Source organism: Bubalus bubalis, chromosome 19, assembly GCF_019923935.1.
Source record: "Bubalus bubalis isolate 160015118507 breed Murrah chromosome 19, NDDB_SH_1, whole genome shotgun sequence".
Classification (NCBI taxonomy): Eukaryota; Metazoa; Chordata; class Mammalia; order Artiodactyla; family Bovidae; genus Bubalus; species Bubalus bubalis.
This window is the reverse complement of record NC_059175.1, coordinates 5,419,996-5,435,539: the sequence shown is the minus strand read 5'-3', so window position 1 is coordinate 5,435,539 and position 15,544 is coordinate 5,419,996. Positions and strand designations below refer to the sequence as shown.

Here is a 15,544-nt window from a genome sequence, read left to right as displayed (position 1 = left end):
CCATGGAATTTTCCAAGCCAGAACACTGGAGTGGGTATTCTGAAAGGAATACTGGAGCCTTTCTCTTCTCTAGGGGATCTTCCCAGCCCAGGGATCAAACTCAGGTCTCCCACATTACAGGTGTATTCTTTACCAGTTGAGCCACAAGGGAAGCCCTACTTCTTAGAAGCATGACATAATAAAAGGTTTATGACTGCTGCCATTTGTAAACTGTTTTCTCTGATAAAAGACACAGGCACTTATCATGAAAATGAGTTCTAATTATTATCCCTAGTATCTACTACATAAGAGAAGAGGCTCTTAAAAGAAGTTGCTGATTAAATCAATTTAAACCAATTAAGGAAACAACCACAGATTCACAGCAAGTTACAAACAGTAGTACAGAGAGATTCTGTGTACCCTTTATTCAGTGTCCCCAACTGGGAACGTCTTATGTAACTATACTACAAAACCAGGAAAGTGAGACTGTACAATCCACAAACTATATTCCTATTTCTCCTTTAGCTACTTTAAAGTGTGCAGTTTTTCTGGTGCTAGAAAGAGCCTTAGACTCACCTCATTTTTCTGCTGGGAAAACAAAGGGTCAAAGAGGCTGCAGGACTAGCCAAAGTCAGAGTGCTAAGAAGTGACAAAATAAAAAGCCAATTCTGAAAGACCATCTTTCCTCAGAAACAAAGTATACAACCCCATTAGAAGCCATCAGAAGTCCATGAGGAATTCAGTAAAGACATTCAAAATAATCCTATTTCAAAATTTGTTCATCAGAGAGATACATATTTTTTCACATATTAGTTTTCATCTTTCCAGACTTAAAAAAAATTCTCATTAAAAAATTTACTGTTATAGGTCTGCTGAAAAACAGTTTTACTACATCAGTAATATGGTAAACCAAACACAAAGAAAACTAGGCCAAGATAGTTACCACTTAAAGTCATATAGGCTCCTTGCCACCTTTGATCCCAGTACAAAGCTGTCTTGGCAAAAAGCAGGCTCATAAACAGCGAATGAATGAACAACTTAAGTGACAGGACCAAATATACCAAACAACACAAATGTTTTTAAAAACAAACAGGAAAACTGCAGTATAGTAAAATGAGATTTTTTGCAGAAAAATATTTATTTTGTGGGGTAGTTTTCATAACATCAGAGCTAGAATGGCCCTTAAAGAACACCTAATCTGGTCATTCTCAACTCTGGCTACACATGAACATCACCTGAGATATTAAAAAAAATCATAAGCCTCACCCCACACCTGGAATGGGGCCCAGGCATCTGTGGTTTTCAAGTTCCCCATTATCAAGTCCCTTATTATAAGAGTGGTTCTAAGTACTTTATTAAAAATGAAGAAATTGAGGCCTAGTCAAACTGCAATATCTTATTCAGTACAAGAATTGATACCAGAATCCAAGTGGGAATAGCACGACTTTTTAAACATAATATATAAAAAGGATTTCAAGAACTACAAAGCTTCATTTTAACTTTGAAACTGTTGGCAATTAAAAAAAAAAAAAATGTGAAACTAGGCCGAAAGCTCTATCAACATTTGAACTCTTCCTAGTGTATAGTTATTGTCATTGGTGAGCAGACATACAGGTGAGCAATACTAAGCAGGTTTTGCCTGAAAAATTAAAAAAAATGAGAAGTATGGTTCCCATCTTTCCAGTTAACTGCCCTCCCTTAGCAATCAGTACTCTTGTAGTTCCCTTAATTGGTATTGTAAAGGGCTTACAGTGGATGTCTATCAAGTTTGATTTTTGAACAAAATGAGATACATGTATAAAATAGATGGAACTGGATACAAAATGTGAACCTATAATATTCGCCATATTGCTCATCAAGTTACTCAGATAATAATACACATTTTACACTATTTACTAAAATCAAACAGTTATATTTGGAAAATTACCTTTAATCGAATCATTTTCAGCTCTCATTATGTCAATGAGTGAACTCTCCAATGAGTGCATGTCAAAAGTCCTGGGGCGATCCTGTAAACACAAACAGCCACAAACCACTTTTAAAATAGCATATAATTATAAAAGAAAATAATAAGCTGCATCTGATGGGACACAGATCAAAAAGCAGGAATTTTCTTCCCTCTCCATGTAAGGCACATTATTACTACATTTTAAACACTTGCAAAATACCAAAATCACAAGTACCCAGGGCTCAGCAAAGACTGACCTGATTTCCAATAGTAATTTTCAATAAAAGCATTACTTTCAAAAACAAAGCAAAAACTAATTTCCATATGGTTAAGAATATTAAATATATATAAAAATAGAATTCATAATCTTTTTCTGTCACTTAAGATTTCAGTAATGTGGCAAAGCTTCCCAAACTTGTTTCAGCAGTATTCTGTTAAGGTGACATCTACATGTTCTATTCAGAATAGCTATATTTACTTATAAGCCAAGATCTGAAAATGGTCATCAAATGTCTACAAGACCACTAAGTAGCAAAGTAGTCTTGATTTTTCTGCCATTAGAATAAAAGAAAGACAGGATATGGAGAACACTGCTGGTCTCAACCCTGGCTTAACAAAATGGACTTCATGAATGGGTGAGGAATCTGAAAATACACAACCATGCTGATGCTGCGGCATTCTTCAGGGTATTAGACATCATTAAAACCAAAGTTTAGCTCGACAGTGAAAAGGAAATGAAAACATTTTCAAATTAAATACTAAAGGGAAAGCAGTAATACCTGTTTCTGACCCACCTTGAGAATAAATATATACTTACAAAGACCACAGCAAGGTTATTAAAGAAAAGGGGGCTTCCAAAGGAATTTCAGAAGCATGATTTCAGAATTCTCTCATCAATGATATTTTTCTCTCATTACTTTTTAATTCAAAGCTTTGGTTTTTTAAAAGAATTTGCCTAATTTTATCCACCCCCCGCCCCTTTTCTTTCAGACTTGCTGGGATCTCATTTTCCACATTTCAGCTAACTTCTAGAACTTTACGTTTGATAGAGTATGTCCTCCATCTTTTGATCATTCTGACATTTCTCCTTTGTCCTTCGGTAAGACTACTCACCCTGCTGCTAAGTCGCTTCAGTCATATCTGACTCTGTGCGACCCCACAGACGGCAGCTGCACTATTACTCTTCTTCCCTGAAACAGGGACCACTCCTCCTGACCCCACCCACCAAACAGATACCCAAAAATGTTCACTGTTATGGGTGGGACACAAACTTTTTTTTTTAAGTTCCACAACCTGAAGGGTCCAAGGGTAGTTATATTGGAATATCATCTATATTTAAAGTAGAGAATGTTACAGGTTTTTTCCCCTGGGACGGCATGGGATAAAGATGGGAAGGGGAGTAGATGTCTTAAGATGCTCTTCTGCTCTAAACTAGTATGGCTCCTCCAGAATATCTTTCCCACTTTTCCTCCTGATTCTTTCCTCATTGTCCTCATCTTCTCAATATGGTCAATAGAGAGAGGCAAGAGGACAGGCCAGAATGAGAATTTCTAAGAGTAAATGTTCACAAAAAGGAGAAACTCTTCTGTTTTTATACTTCCTCATCTCAAGCGCTGAATTAAATCAAAACTTTAATGCGTATTCTTTTGGAAGTCAAGTGGATTTGAGGCATAACTGGAGAAAGAAGTTAAGAACAAATTCCACTATCTCATTCTGCAGTCACTGGATCTGTCCTCCCTTCAACAATCTATAAGCCACACTCAAAATCAGGCCAGCCACGATCTCTATTTCCACAACAAAGCCAGTCTTGGAGACACTAATGCTCAGAGTCTTCACTTGCCTATGTCCTCTGACTGTGGGTTTCCCAAGGGTAGGAAGTATGTCTTACATCAAATGTTCCCCATGTGTACAATTCCCAAAGGGTGATGGTGTGTTGAGATGTTCATCTCCTCAACACACAGGACTGCCCAGAGGGCCTGGTGTGGCAGCAACTCCCTGGCAGATGATTTCTGCTTCTGTATTTTCATTTTCTATGTATGACATGATGTGAAACAGGCTGAAAAGCCTTGTTCCACGTATCTGTATCACTGTACCTCACACAGGGTCTGGCAGCTTAGAAAGCACACACGTTTCCTCAATTGATGAATGAAGGCATTTCTTTGAGTAATTTTTATTAAGTATTGAAAGCATTTTTTCTCTCCTATTTCCTTATCTTGAGGTTTGTTTTTTAAATCCCCTTTCAGAGCTGGGTGGGGTGGGGGGTAGGTAAGCAAAATGAAACTGTGATGGCTGTGGGGGAGATGTAAGAGGAGACCTCAGCCTGTTTTTTTAATGCAACTACAGGAGTGAGCAGCCTGTGAACTTTCAGGACTCGCGTTTTGCCAGTCACGGAATGACAAAAGCACCCAAGAGAATGAGTTGGTAAAAAAAAAATCAGTGTTTTTGTTTGGTTTGTTTTATGACAGCTGCTTCTGGTAAGTAAAGAAGCATCCTTTTCACCTAGAGGTTTCCAAATGTAGTGGAATTCAGCAAAGCCACTTCATACCGCCTTGCCCCAGGACTCTCCAGACTATTGTCTAAAACATAAAGGTTTTTGCTAAACTAACAACCACTGACTTATAATTGGTAGAGTACATTAAAACTAAAACCCTAAATGAATGTCTAAATTTTCATTAGTGCTTGGTGGAATTAAAAAACAAAAAACCCTCTATCCTTTTTATACTTTTACTAGTTTTCATTTGTCACAATATAAATCTGATAAATAAACACCAATATACAAACTCTGACTCTCAGATGCAATGTGTTAAGAAGAATTTTCAGGCTCTGAATGGATTTAGAAGAAAACAGTGCCTCAAAAGACATGTATGTGTAAATGCAAGATACAAGTCCTACTGGCACAAGTACCAGATTTTTGCCAACCCTGGTCTAATATGTTCGCTCTCTTTGTAGGTCAGTGGATAAACAATCTGCCTGCAATGCAGGAGGCCTGGGTTTGATTCCCTGGGTGGGAAAGATCCCCTGGAGAAGAAAATGGCAACCCATTCCAGTATTCTTGCCTAATATGTCTAACACGTACTTCTCCCCACAATTCAATCTTATTTGAAATTATAATTATTACAACTACTTTACATTTGTATAACACTTTGTTTCTTATGATGCTATAGTAATTCAAGCCACATATTTTGCCAAGCAAATGTTCTGTTCTCAGGCAGGGTCCAAAGTTTATCATTTTTGATTACTCTCTCACTGATTTTTTTCTATTTTAAATACCCAATTTTACCAAAAGGACTAAAGTGTAAACATCTGTGCCATTAAGAAGTAGATGGAGGGGGACAGAAACAAATAAACCCAAGAAATAAGAGCAGACAAACAATGCTGGTTTTTCTGCCCAAAAACCAAGGTGTCAAATCAAGAGTGTTCTGATTTCTACGTTTCATCCTTTGATTTTGCCTTTTTGGCTTACTAATTAACCCAAACATCATAATCATTTATTATTTTCTAGAATTCATTTCCCAGAAAGTAAACTAACTATAAAATAGAAATTCTGTTAAGTAATAGCTCTTCTTAATTTAACTTGAGATGGTGACCAAAATATGAACATCAGCCTAAATCTGCGGAGCATTAGACATTAGGAAGTGTGACATGTCATGTGAGCTTGAGCACTTTCATCCTCTAGACCTCATTCCTGATCTGAAATAGGAAAGAGTCTAATTAAACCTCTAAGGTTCCTTTCCCAGCAACAAAATACATCTGTATTTTAGCTTTCCCATATCCTAAAACAGTCTGTGCTCTTTCAAGATTTGCAGTTTAAATTATAATGAGTTTGGCAGGAATCTAAGATGTGAATGAGGATGACTGATGAAAGTTTATAACTTCTTGCCCACAAAAAGGTGGGAGTTAATTAATCTTATTAATAAGAAAATGAACTCTTGTAAGTCTTAAAAGGACAGTCACTATGTTTTCATTATGCTATACATAATGCAAAATAACAAGCTTTATCAAAAAAGAAAAAAAAAAATTTGTTGAAGGGGGAATGTCCTGATTTCCAATAAAAGCTCAAATAAAACAAAAACACTGACAACTCTATTTGCTTCAACCCGCCACTGCCAGTTTATCTTGGCAGCCCACAGAGAAAAGCAGATCTAGTCTTTATTGAGAATCTACTAAGTATCTGACAATATTCTAGGTAGTTTTTAAATACTGTCATTAGTAATCTTCAAACCTCCTTATAATTTAGATTGTATTATTCTCAATTTTGGAGAAGGAAATGGCAACCCACTTCAGTATTCTTGCCTGGAGAATCCCATGGACAGGAGTCTGAGGGGCTACAATCTATGGGGTCACAAAAGAGTCGGACACAACTGAGCAATTAAACAACAATTCTCAATTTAATGATAAAAACTAAGACCAGGGAAAAACACAGTTTATTGCACAGATAGATTACTGCTTAGTTCAGCAGCTTAGTCTGGATTCAAGAGCCCAAGTTTCACTCCAAAGCAGGTGGCGCTACCTTGGGTAAAATAATGGTCATGGCAGTCAAAAGATCACACTAATTAAGACACATATTAGAATAAATGAGACACTCTGCCTGCCTTAAGGGTCCTGGGGTGAGGAACATGCTGGCTGCTGCTGCTGCTGCTGCTGCTAAGTCGCTTCAGTCGTGTCCGACTCTGTGTGACCCCATAGACGGCAGCCCACCAGGCTCCCCCGTCCCTGGGATTCTCCAGGCAAGAACACTGGAGTGGGTTGCCATTTCCTTCTCCGATGCATGAAAGTGAAAAGTGAAAGGGAAGTCGCTCAGTCATGTCCGACTCTTAGCGACCCCATGGACTGCAGCCTACCAGGCTCCTCCGTCTGTGGGATTTTCCAGGCAAGAGTACTGGAGTGGGGTGCCATTGCTAGTACCTAGCAAACAGGAGGCACTCAAGTATGACTCAATAAATGAAAAAAACACAACAAAATGTATATTGGTAATATAGGATAATATCAGAGCCACTAAAAACATGAGAGAGAGAGAAGCCTTATCTTCCTTCTTCCTGTTGAGATGACAGATCGATGTGGTCCACAAATTAAGAGACCTAACTTGCATCTCTAGGTTAACTACAGCCAACCACAGGAGCAGAAATGGTAGTAACAGTAATAGTATCAGGTAACATTTATCAAGATCTAATGCAGTATGAGTGAACTCCGGGAGCTGGTGATGGACAGGGAGGCCTGGCGTGCTGTGATTCATGGAGTCACAAAGAGTCGGACACGACTGAGCGACTGAACTGAACTGAATGCTTTACATGCATAATCTCATTTAGTCCTCACAAAAATTCTATACAATAAGTGTTCAGTTATTATCCCATTTCACAGATAGAACAGCATAGCTTAGCATGATTAACTAACTTTATCAGTGTCAGGTTAAGCAGAGAATGCAGAATTTGAACCACCAGCCTGACTTTAGAAATGTGAGCTTAACAACCACGAATGAAAATAAAAGACCACCAATTATTTTCAAGGCTCAGCAAAGCAAACTTGATTACAATGCAGAGATCTTTTTTTTTTTTCTTTTTTTTGGTAACCTGAGTTGTTGTATTTAATACATTGAGTTGCATCAGCAACTGGTTGGTTTCAATTTATGTCATCTCTACTTTACAGGGCAATTTCTAAAGGAAAAACCACAAAAGCCACTATGAAAATCAAAGTTGATAAAAATAACCTTCTGACAAAAAAAATTAGCATTTCAAAGAGTAAGATCTGTCCTTTTCATATACACCTGAATAATCCTGACTGCCACAGCAAAATAGGAAGATTTACATCAGCAAGTAACTGATGACATGGCTTTTTGTAACATCCCAGAAGTAGCCACAAGAAGCACATGAACCTGTGGGTCTATTACTACCAGGATGAACAACCTGACTGCAATTGTGCCACAAACCAAAATTACTATTTTGTAGACTTCAAAAAATATATCCAGATGAGCAATAAAAGCCAGTGTTTCTCATATTTAAGAGTATATCAGAATCATTTGGAGGTCCTATTGAAACACAGCCTACTGAGGCAACACCCAAAGTTTTTCATTCAGTAGGTCTCGGTAGGTCCAAGAATTCACATTTCTACTAAATTTCCAAGTGAAGATGGGGACCACGCTTTGAGAACGACTGAGTTAAGCAATTCCATTCCACAGGTTAATTTCATTAGATACTTTGGCATGTGATTTATAGCTTACATCCTGTTTAACAATTATGATGCAGTCCAGCTTAAATATCAACTATTTTACAGTTTACTTATGAAGAGAAAGGTTTTGCTCTCAAAATCAAAAACAAAGTCCTCTCTTCCAAGCTCTAAGATGCATAAATTGGCAAAAAATTACAATTCAGTTCAATTCCAACAGAACCACCACTATAACCACTCCATTACTGGTTCTTGTCTTGTCATACTTGAGTTAGTATGTTTTAGCATTACTAGACCTGACTAAAGCACAAGAGTCCCTTGGACTGCAAGGAGATCCAACCAATCCATCCTAAAGGAAATCAATCCTGAACATTCATTGGAAGGACTGATGCTGAAGCTGAAACTCCAATACTTCGGTCACCTGATTCGAAGAACTGACTCACTGGAAAAGACCCTGATGCTGAGAAAGACTGAAGGCAAGAGGAGAAGGGGACGACAGAGGATGAGATGGTTGGATGGCATCACCGACTCAATGGACATGAGTTTGAGTAAGCTCCGGGAGTTGGTGATGGACAGGGAGGCCCGGCATGCTACAGTCCATGGAGTCGCAAAGAGTCGGACACGACTGAGCAACTGAACTGAACTGACATTCTTAAGAACCAAAGCCAAAATTCAGCTACACCCTTTACTCACTGTCTTCCTATAAAGACATACATGACTGTGAGCATCATTCTCAGATTGCTATGTATCTGTACTAGCTTATGGAAGTTTCTCTTTCTGGCTTATTCTCGAAGTTTCTCCCTGGTGAAGAAGGGAAAGGAAAACATTTTGGTCTGAAAGGCAAAGTCTGTGCCAGTATAACAGCTGCCAAAAAAAATACGAAATTTGAGATGCCAGGAGAGCCCATAATTAATCAAAGGTAACTATGACAGTTTTAATCCAAAATTCGCCAAAACGCAAATATTTTCTTGGATTAAATATTTAAGGCCACAGACATCAAAAGTTGACAATATAGTCAACTTTCAAGATTCCACTTTCAGATGACCCTTCCATCCCTATGCAAACACAAGTCCCCTTTTCCCGTATCTGCCAAGCACACTGACAGCCCATATTTATGAACAAAGTCTGTGATGGCTACCCACTCCCTCCTTCCCTGGACTGTGAGCTCCACTCATCCCCAAAGGCACAGGCTGAAGCAACTGTGCAGGGCAAAGTCAGTCCCTCATCATTGCCACCATCATTATTAAAATGGCTAACATCTCTTCTGGCTCTGTGTCTCAGATAAAAGATGCATGATTTCTGTACATTAGTTCCTCACAACCATCATGTAAAGTGGGTACAATTATCGCCCCCATTTTAGGCTTCTCATGAAGCTATGAGACGTTAACTACTTACACTCAAAGTCACCAAGTAAGTGGTGGAGTCTACTTCATAGCAGAAGCTCAGAAAAGTGGTCCGTTATTAAATGAACTTTGTCACAACCTGTGATATCCTTCACTTGTATACAGGGTCTGAATGCAGAGAACAAGTGTCAGAGGTTAAAGTAAAAGAAGTAATTATCTCAAGTAGGAAAAAACTACAGTTACTAGCATCTCATATTTCTTAGCAGGGTCCCTCTTCGGTCAGTGTTTTCTCATTATGAACACTTTATAATGAGGCAAACAGTCTTACAGATCTTAGGCTACCAAGTGTTTCCTAATAGAATAATAAACTATAACAAAACGGATCAATGTCTTTAGTACATTACCCTGATTGAATCAATAGCTCCACTTTCTCCCATGTGAACTGATGAATCAGATCTCTCCAGAAAGCCCTTGAGAAAATTTGCTTTTATTCCACCTTCACTAAATAATCGACATTCATGTTCAGTATTAGAAATCCTTAACGTGATAAATATTTCTTGTCACCACTTGACTGTATTAAAAAAACAACCTGGCATTCTAGACTTGATTAGTCAGTTCCGAAATCAATAGACTCCTTCTTCTTGTTAACCATTTGTTCATTTCCACTTTACCTGGCAGACAAAAATAACTAAAACCTATTCTAAGACTTGTGTTTAAATCACCACTTACTAGACAAATGGTCTTGACATCATATCATCTCTGAACCTTGATTTCATCAGTGAAATAAGGATCTCCCTTACTTCACACATCTCCCTTATAAAACTGGGTTGAGGAGAAATGAAATAAAGTCCATGCACCTTATCTTTGACAAAGGAGGCAAGAATATACAATGGATTAAAGACAATCTCTTTAACAAGTGGTGCTGGGAAATCTGGTCAACCACTTGTAAAAGAATGAAACTAGAACACTTTCTAACACCATACACAAAAATAAACTCAAAATGGGTTAAAGATCTCAATGTAAGACCAGAAACTATAAAACTCCTAGAGGAGAACATAGGCAAAACACTCTCTGACATACATCACAGCAGGATCCTCTATGACCCACCTCCCAGAATATTGGAAATAAAAGCAAAAATAAACAAATGGGACCTAATTAACCTTAAAAGCTTCTGCACATCAAAGGAAACTATTAGCAAGGTGAAAAGACAGCCTTCAGAATGGGAGAAGATAATAGCAAATGAAGCAACTGACAAACAACTAATCTCGAGCAACTCCTACAGCTCAACTCCAGAAAAATAAATGACCCAATCAAAAAATGGGCCAAAGAACTAAATAGACATTTCTCCAAAGAAGACATACAGATGGCTAACAAACACATGAAAATATGCTCAACATCACTCATTATCAGAGAAATGCAAATCAAAACCACTATGAGGTACCATTTCAAACCAGTCAGAATGGCTGCGATCCAAAAGTCTACAAGCAATAAATGCTGGAGAGGGTGTGGAGAAAAGGGAACCCTCTTGCACTGTTGGTGGGAATGCAAACTAGTACAGCCACTATGGAGAACAGTGTGGAGATTCCTTAAAAAACTGGAAATAGAAGTGCCTTATGATCCAGCAATCCCACTGCTGGGCATACACACTGAGGAAACCAGAAGGGAAAGAGACACGTGTACCCCAATGTTCATCGCAGCACTGTTTATAATAGCCAGGACATGGAAGCAACCTAGATGTCCATCAGCAGATGAATGGATAAGAAAGCTGTGGTACATATACACAATGGAGTATTACTCAGCCATTAAAAAGAATGCATTTGAATCAGTTCTAATGAGGTGGATGAAACTGGAGCCCATTATACAGAGTGAAGTAAGCCAGAAAGAAAAACACCAATACAGTATACTAACGCATATATATGGAATTTAGAAAGATGGTAACAATAACCCTGTGTACGAGACAGCAAAAGAGACACTGATGTATAGAACAGTCTTATGGACTCTGTGAGAGAGGGAGAGGGTGGGAAGATTTGGGAGAATGGCATTGAAACATGTAAAATATCATGTATGAAACGAGTTGCCAGTCCAGGTTCGATGCACGATACTGGATGCTTGGGGCTGGTGCACTGGGACGACCCAGAGGGATGGAATGGGGAGGGAGGAGGGAGGAGGGTTCAGGTTGGGGAACACATGTATACCTGTGGCGGATTCATTTCGATATTTGGCAAAACTAATACAATTATGTAAAGTTTAAAAATAAAATAAAATTTAAAAAAAAATTAATAAAAAAAAAAAAAAAGAAAGAAAGTCCATGATAGATCATGCACAATACCCACCAGTTAGGAGATCCACTCAATAAACATTCCCTCTGCTCCTTCTCTCTCCAGTGCAATAACAGAAGAGCCCCAAACCAACATATTAAATTAGGTATTGTTTGTATCTGAATAATTCAGCTGTTCCGTGCTACTTCCTATGGCTCATTTTCATAGAGAAACAAAAAAAGGGGGGAAAAGATCTTTCCTACTTAATATACTATTTGGGGCAAGAGACCATTAATTCAGGAAAGTGAGTAAGTTCTATTAAAACTCAGGCCATTCCTCTATCTTTGGCTGCTTACTGGCAATCAGCATTCCTCTGCTATGTATCTGCTGGGTGTGATCAGGGTCCGGAGTCATCAGAGAGAATGGTCACCCAAATACACAATCTTTATTCCTAAAGTGAGGTTTGTATCCTGTAACCCACACAATCCATAACAGTTCTCTCTTCCATGAGCCTTGACCATAACATCAAAAGGCAGCCTGTACCCACTGTCAGCCTCTGGGCTCTCATAGCTACCACCCTCAGATCCTTAGCTCTCCAGTATCTCCTGAGAAGAAGGCACTTCTCAATATTCAGGCATAAAGCAAGATGTCACCGACACCTCAGTTCATGAGGAGGAGAGTGTCTACCTTGGTCATGCACTCCCACCATAATATGGTCCATAGAAGGCATAAAATATTTGTGGGTTGAAAAACAAGAGATGAAAAAGTGTGATGCTGTCCAAAGGCCTGGTAAAGATCCCAAACCTTTAAATTCCCCTTATAAACAAACAAAAATACAGCCCAAAAGCTCTGAGTTCTTCCTGTTCTTTCTCCTTTTGGAGAGCCTTCTCACAAATTCACAGAAATATAAACCCAGGAGAAAGCTGAGATGGCGTAGAGAAAACTGGACAATCTCCTCCCGAGTATCTGGTCATCAGCTGATATTCTAGTGTTTTGTTGGATCTCTCTCCCTTTTCTTTGACAGACATGTGACCACCAGCACTCTTCTTGTCTGAGAAGGGAGATGTGGCCAATAGTGGCTTTTTTAGAGATTAGCATCAGGTTGGGCAGTAGAACAGGCTGGGTGGGTACAACAAAAATATGGGCCTTGCCTCAGTTTCTCACTGTCTTTTTTTAAAAAAACAACTAGAAGATATCTTCGTGTGTTTTTAAGAGGGAAAAAAAGACTATCTTTTAGAAACACATACCAAACCATTTACAGATGAAATGATACAGTACCTAGGAAACGTTTCAAAATAACATGAAAGCAGGAAGAGAGGGTTAGGAAGATAGATGAAAGAGGACTGTCAAGGAGCTGATCATTGTTGGAAGCCAGGTGACATGTACATGGGATTTTGCTACATATTCTATTATTGAATATGTTTAAATTTTTCCATAGTAAGAAATTTAAAAGACTTGGGGGTCAGGGGAGACACTTTACCCAAAGAGGAAACAAACAAAAAAACCAGTTGGTCACCAAATTTTCCAGCAGTGTTCAAGAAAATGAGAGCATCATCTGGGCTGATTCCCTAGTGCACTGAGTTTACGAAACAAAATTATAGTTCAGCTTATAAAATTCTTCTTTAAAGTTAAGTTTAACACAACAGTTAAACATCAGTTTTCACATTTTAAGAATCTGCAATTTCCAACTTCTGAATTAATATTTCTAGTTGATGACCTTCTCTCTTATACCAGCAGAATCTTTTGGAAGCCAAATATTAGAAATACTTCATCTTATTTCTAAAAGACAAGACAAAGAAATGAGAAAATGAAGGATTAGGAAAGCTGAGTAGCTTGCCTTAGGTCACACAGCTAGCAAGTGGCACAGCAATAGTTGAAACTCAGATCTGACTTCCATACAATAATTAATAGCTTTTTCTGAGTAGCAATGTTCTTATATCAACTTTTTTTGTTTGGTTCTTTTTAAAGTTCTTATAGACAGTTTGCACTCATCTCACATGCTAGTAAAGTAATGCTCAAAATTCTCCAAGCCAGGCTTCAGCAATATGTGAACCGTGAACTTCCTGATGTTCCAGCTGGTTTTAGAAAAGGAAGAGGAACCAGAGATCAAATTGCCAACATCTGCTGGATCATGGAAAAAGCAAGAAATTTCCAGAAAAACATCTACTTCTGCTTTATTGACTATGCCAAAGCCTTTGACTCTGTGGATCACAATAAACTGTGGAAAATTCTGAAAGAGATGGAAATACCAGACCACCTGATCTGCCTCTTGAGAAATGTGTATGCAGGTCAGGAAGCCACAGTTAGAACTGGACATGGAACAACAGACTGGTTCCAATAGGGAAAGGAGTACGTCAAGGCTGTATATTGTCACCCTGTTTATTTAACTTCTATGCAGAGTACATCATGAGAAACGCTGGACTGGAAGAAACACAGGCTGGAATCAAGATTGCCGGGAGAAATATCAATAACCTCAGATATGCAGATGATACCACCCTTATGGCAGAAAGTGAAGAGGAACTAAGAAGCTTCTTGATGAAAGTGAAAGAGGAGAGTGAAAAAGTTGGCTTAAAGCTCAACATTCAGAAAACGAAGATCATGGCATCCGGTCCCATCACTTCATGGGAAATAGATGGGCAAACAGTGGAAACAGTGTCAGACTTTATTTTTCTGGGCTCCACAATCACTACAGATGGTGACTGCAGCCATGAAATTAAAAGACGCTTACTCCTTGGAAAGAAAGTTGTGACCAACCTAGATAGCATATTCAAAAGCAGAGACATTACTTTGCCAACAAAGGTTCGTCTAGTCAAGGCTATGGTTTTTCCTGTGGTCATGTATGGATGTGAGAGTGGGACTGTGAAGAAGGCTGAGCACCGAAGAATTGATGCTTTTGAACTGTGGTGTTGGAGAAGACTCTTGAGAGTCCCTTGGACTGCAAGGAGGTCCAACCAGTCCATTCTGAAGGAGATCAGCCCTGGGATTTCTTTGGAAGGAATGATGCTAAGGCTGAAACTCCAGTACTTTGGCCACCTCATGCGAAGAGTTGACTCATTGGAAAAGACTCTGATGCTGGGAGGGATTGGGGGCAGGAGGAGAAGGGGACGACAGAGGATGAGATGGCTGGATGGCATCACTGACTTGATGGACGTGAGTCTGAGTGAACCCCGGGAGTTGGTGATGGACAGGGAGGCCTGGCGTGCTGCGATTCATGGGGTCGCAAAGAGTCGGACACGACTGAGCGTCTGATCTGATCTGATAGACAGTAAGGCTACAGCAACTATTTTACTGACCAGCAGCAGATGCATTCCTTGAAAACATCTGGAAGATCTATTATTAAAAGTATGTTGTATAATGGGGCTACCCTGGTGGCTCAGACAGTAAAGAATCCACCTGCAATGCGGGAGACCTGGGTTCAGTGTCTTGGTTGGGAAGATCCCCTTGAGGAGGGCACAGCAACCCATTCCAGTATTGTTGTCTGGAGAGCTCCCATGGACAGAGGAGCCTGGCAGGCTACAATCCATAGGGTCACAAAGAGTTGGACACAACAGAGCAACTAAGCACAGCACAACACATGCTGCATAATATTTAAATATAAACATGGCTTTAAAATGTATAATACTGAGGGATTAACTATAACTCATTTCAGATCTGCAAGAAAACAATGATTGGGATACGTGTGTGTGTGTTAGTCATTCAGTCATGTCCGACTCTTAGCAACCCCACGGACTGTAGCCCGCCAGGTTTCTCTGTCCATGGGATTCTCCAGGCAAGAATATTGGAGTGGGTTGCCATGCCCTCCTCCAGGGGATCTCCCGACCCAGGGGTCAAACGGTCTTCTGCATCACAGGTGGTTT

General features: G+C 39.2%; 1 protein-coding gene across 3 annotated transcripts in view; it reads right to left on the bottom strand.

The window, feature by feature from the left end:
* The window catches only part of CPEB4 (cytoplasmic polyadenylation element binding protein 4), a 73,088-nt gene that overhangs the window by 47,261 nt on the left and 10,283 nt on the right, over positions 1-15,544 (bottom strand). For all 3 annotated transcript variants that reach the window (XM_006055388.4, XM_006055390.4, XM_006055389.4), the window contains exon 2: positions 1,907-1,988. In XM_006055388.4, the coding sequence (XP_006055450.1) occupies positions 1,907-1,988 (82 nt within the window). The remainder of the gene's footprint in view (positions 1-1,906; positions 1,989-15,544) is intronic.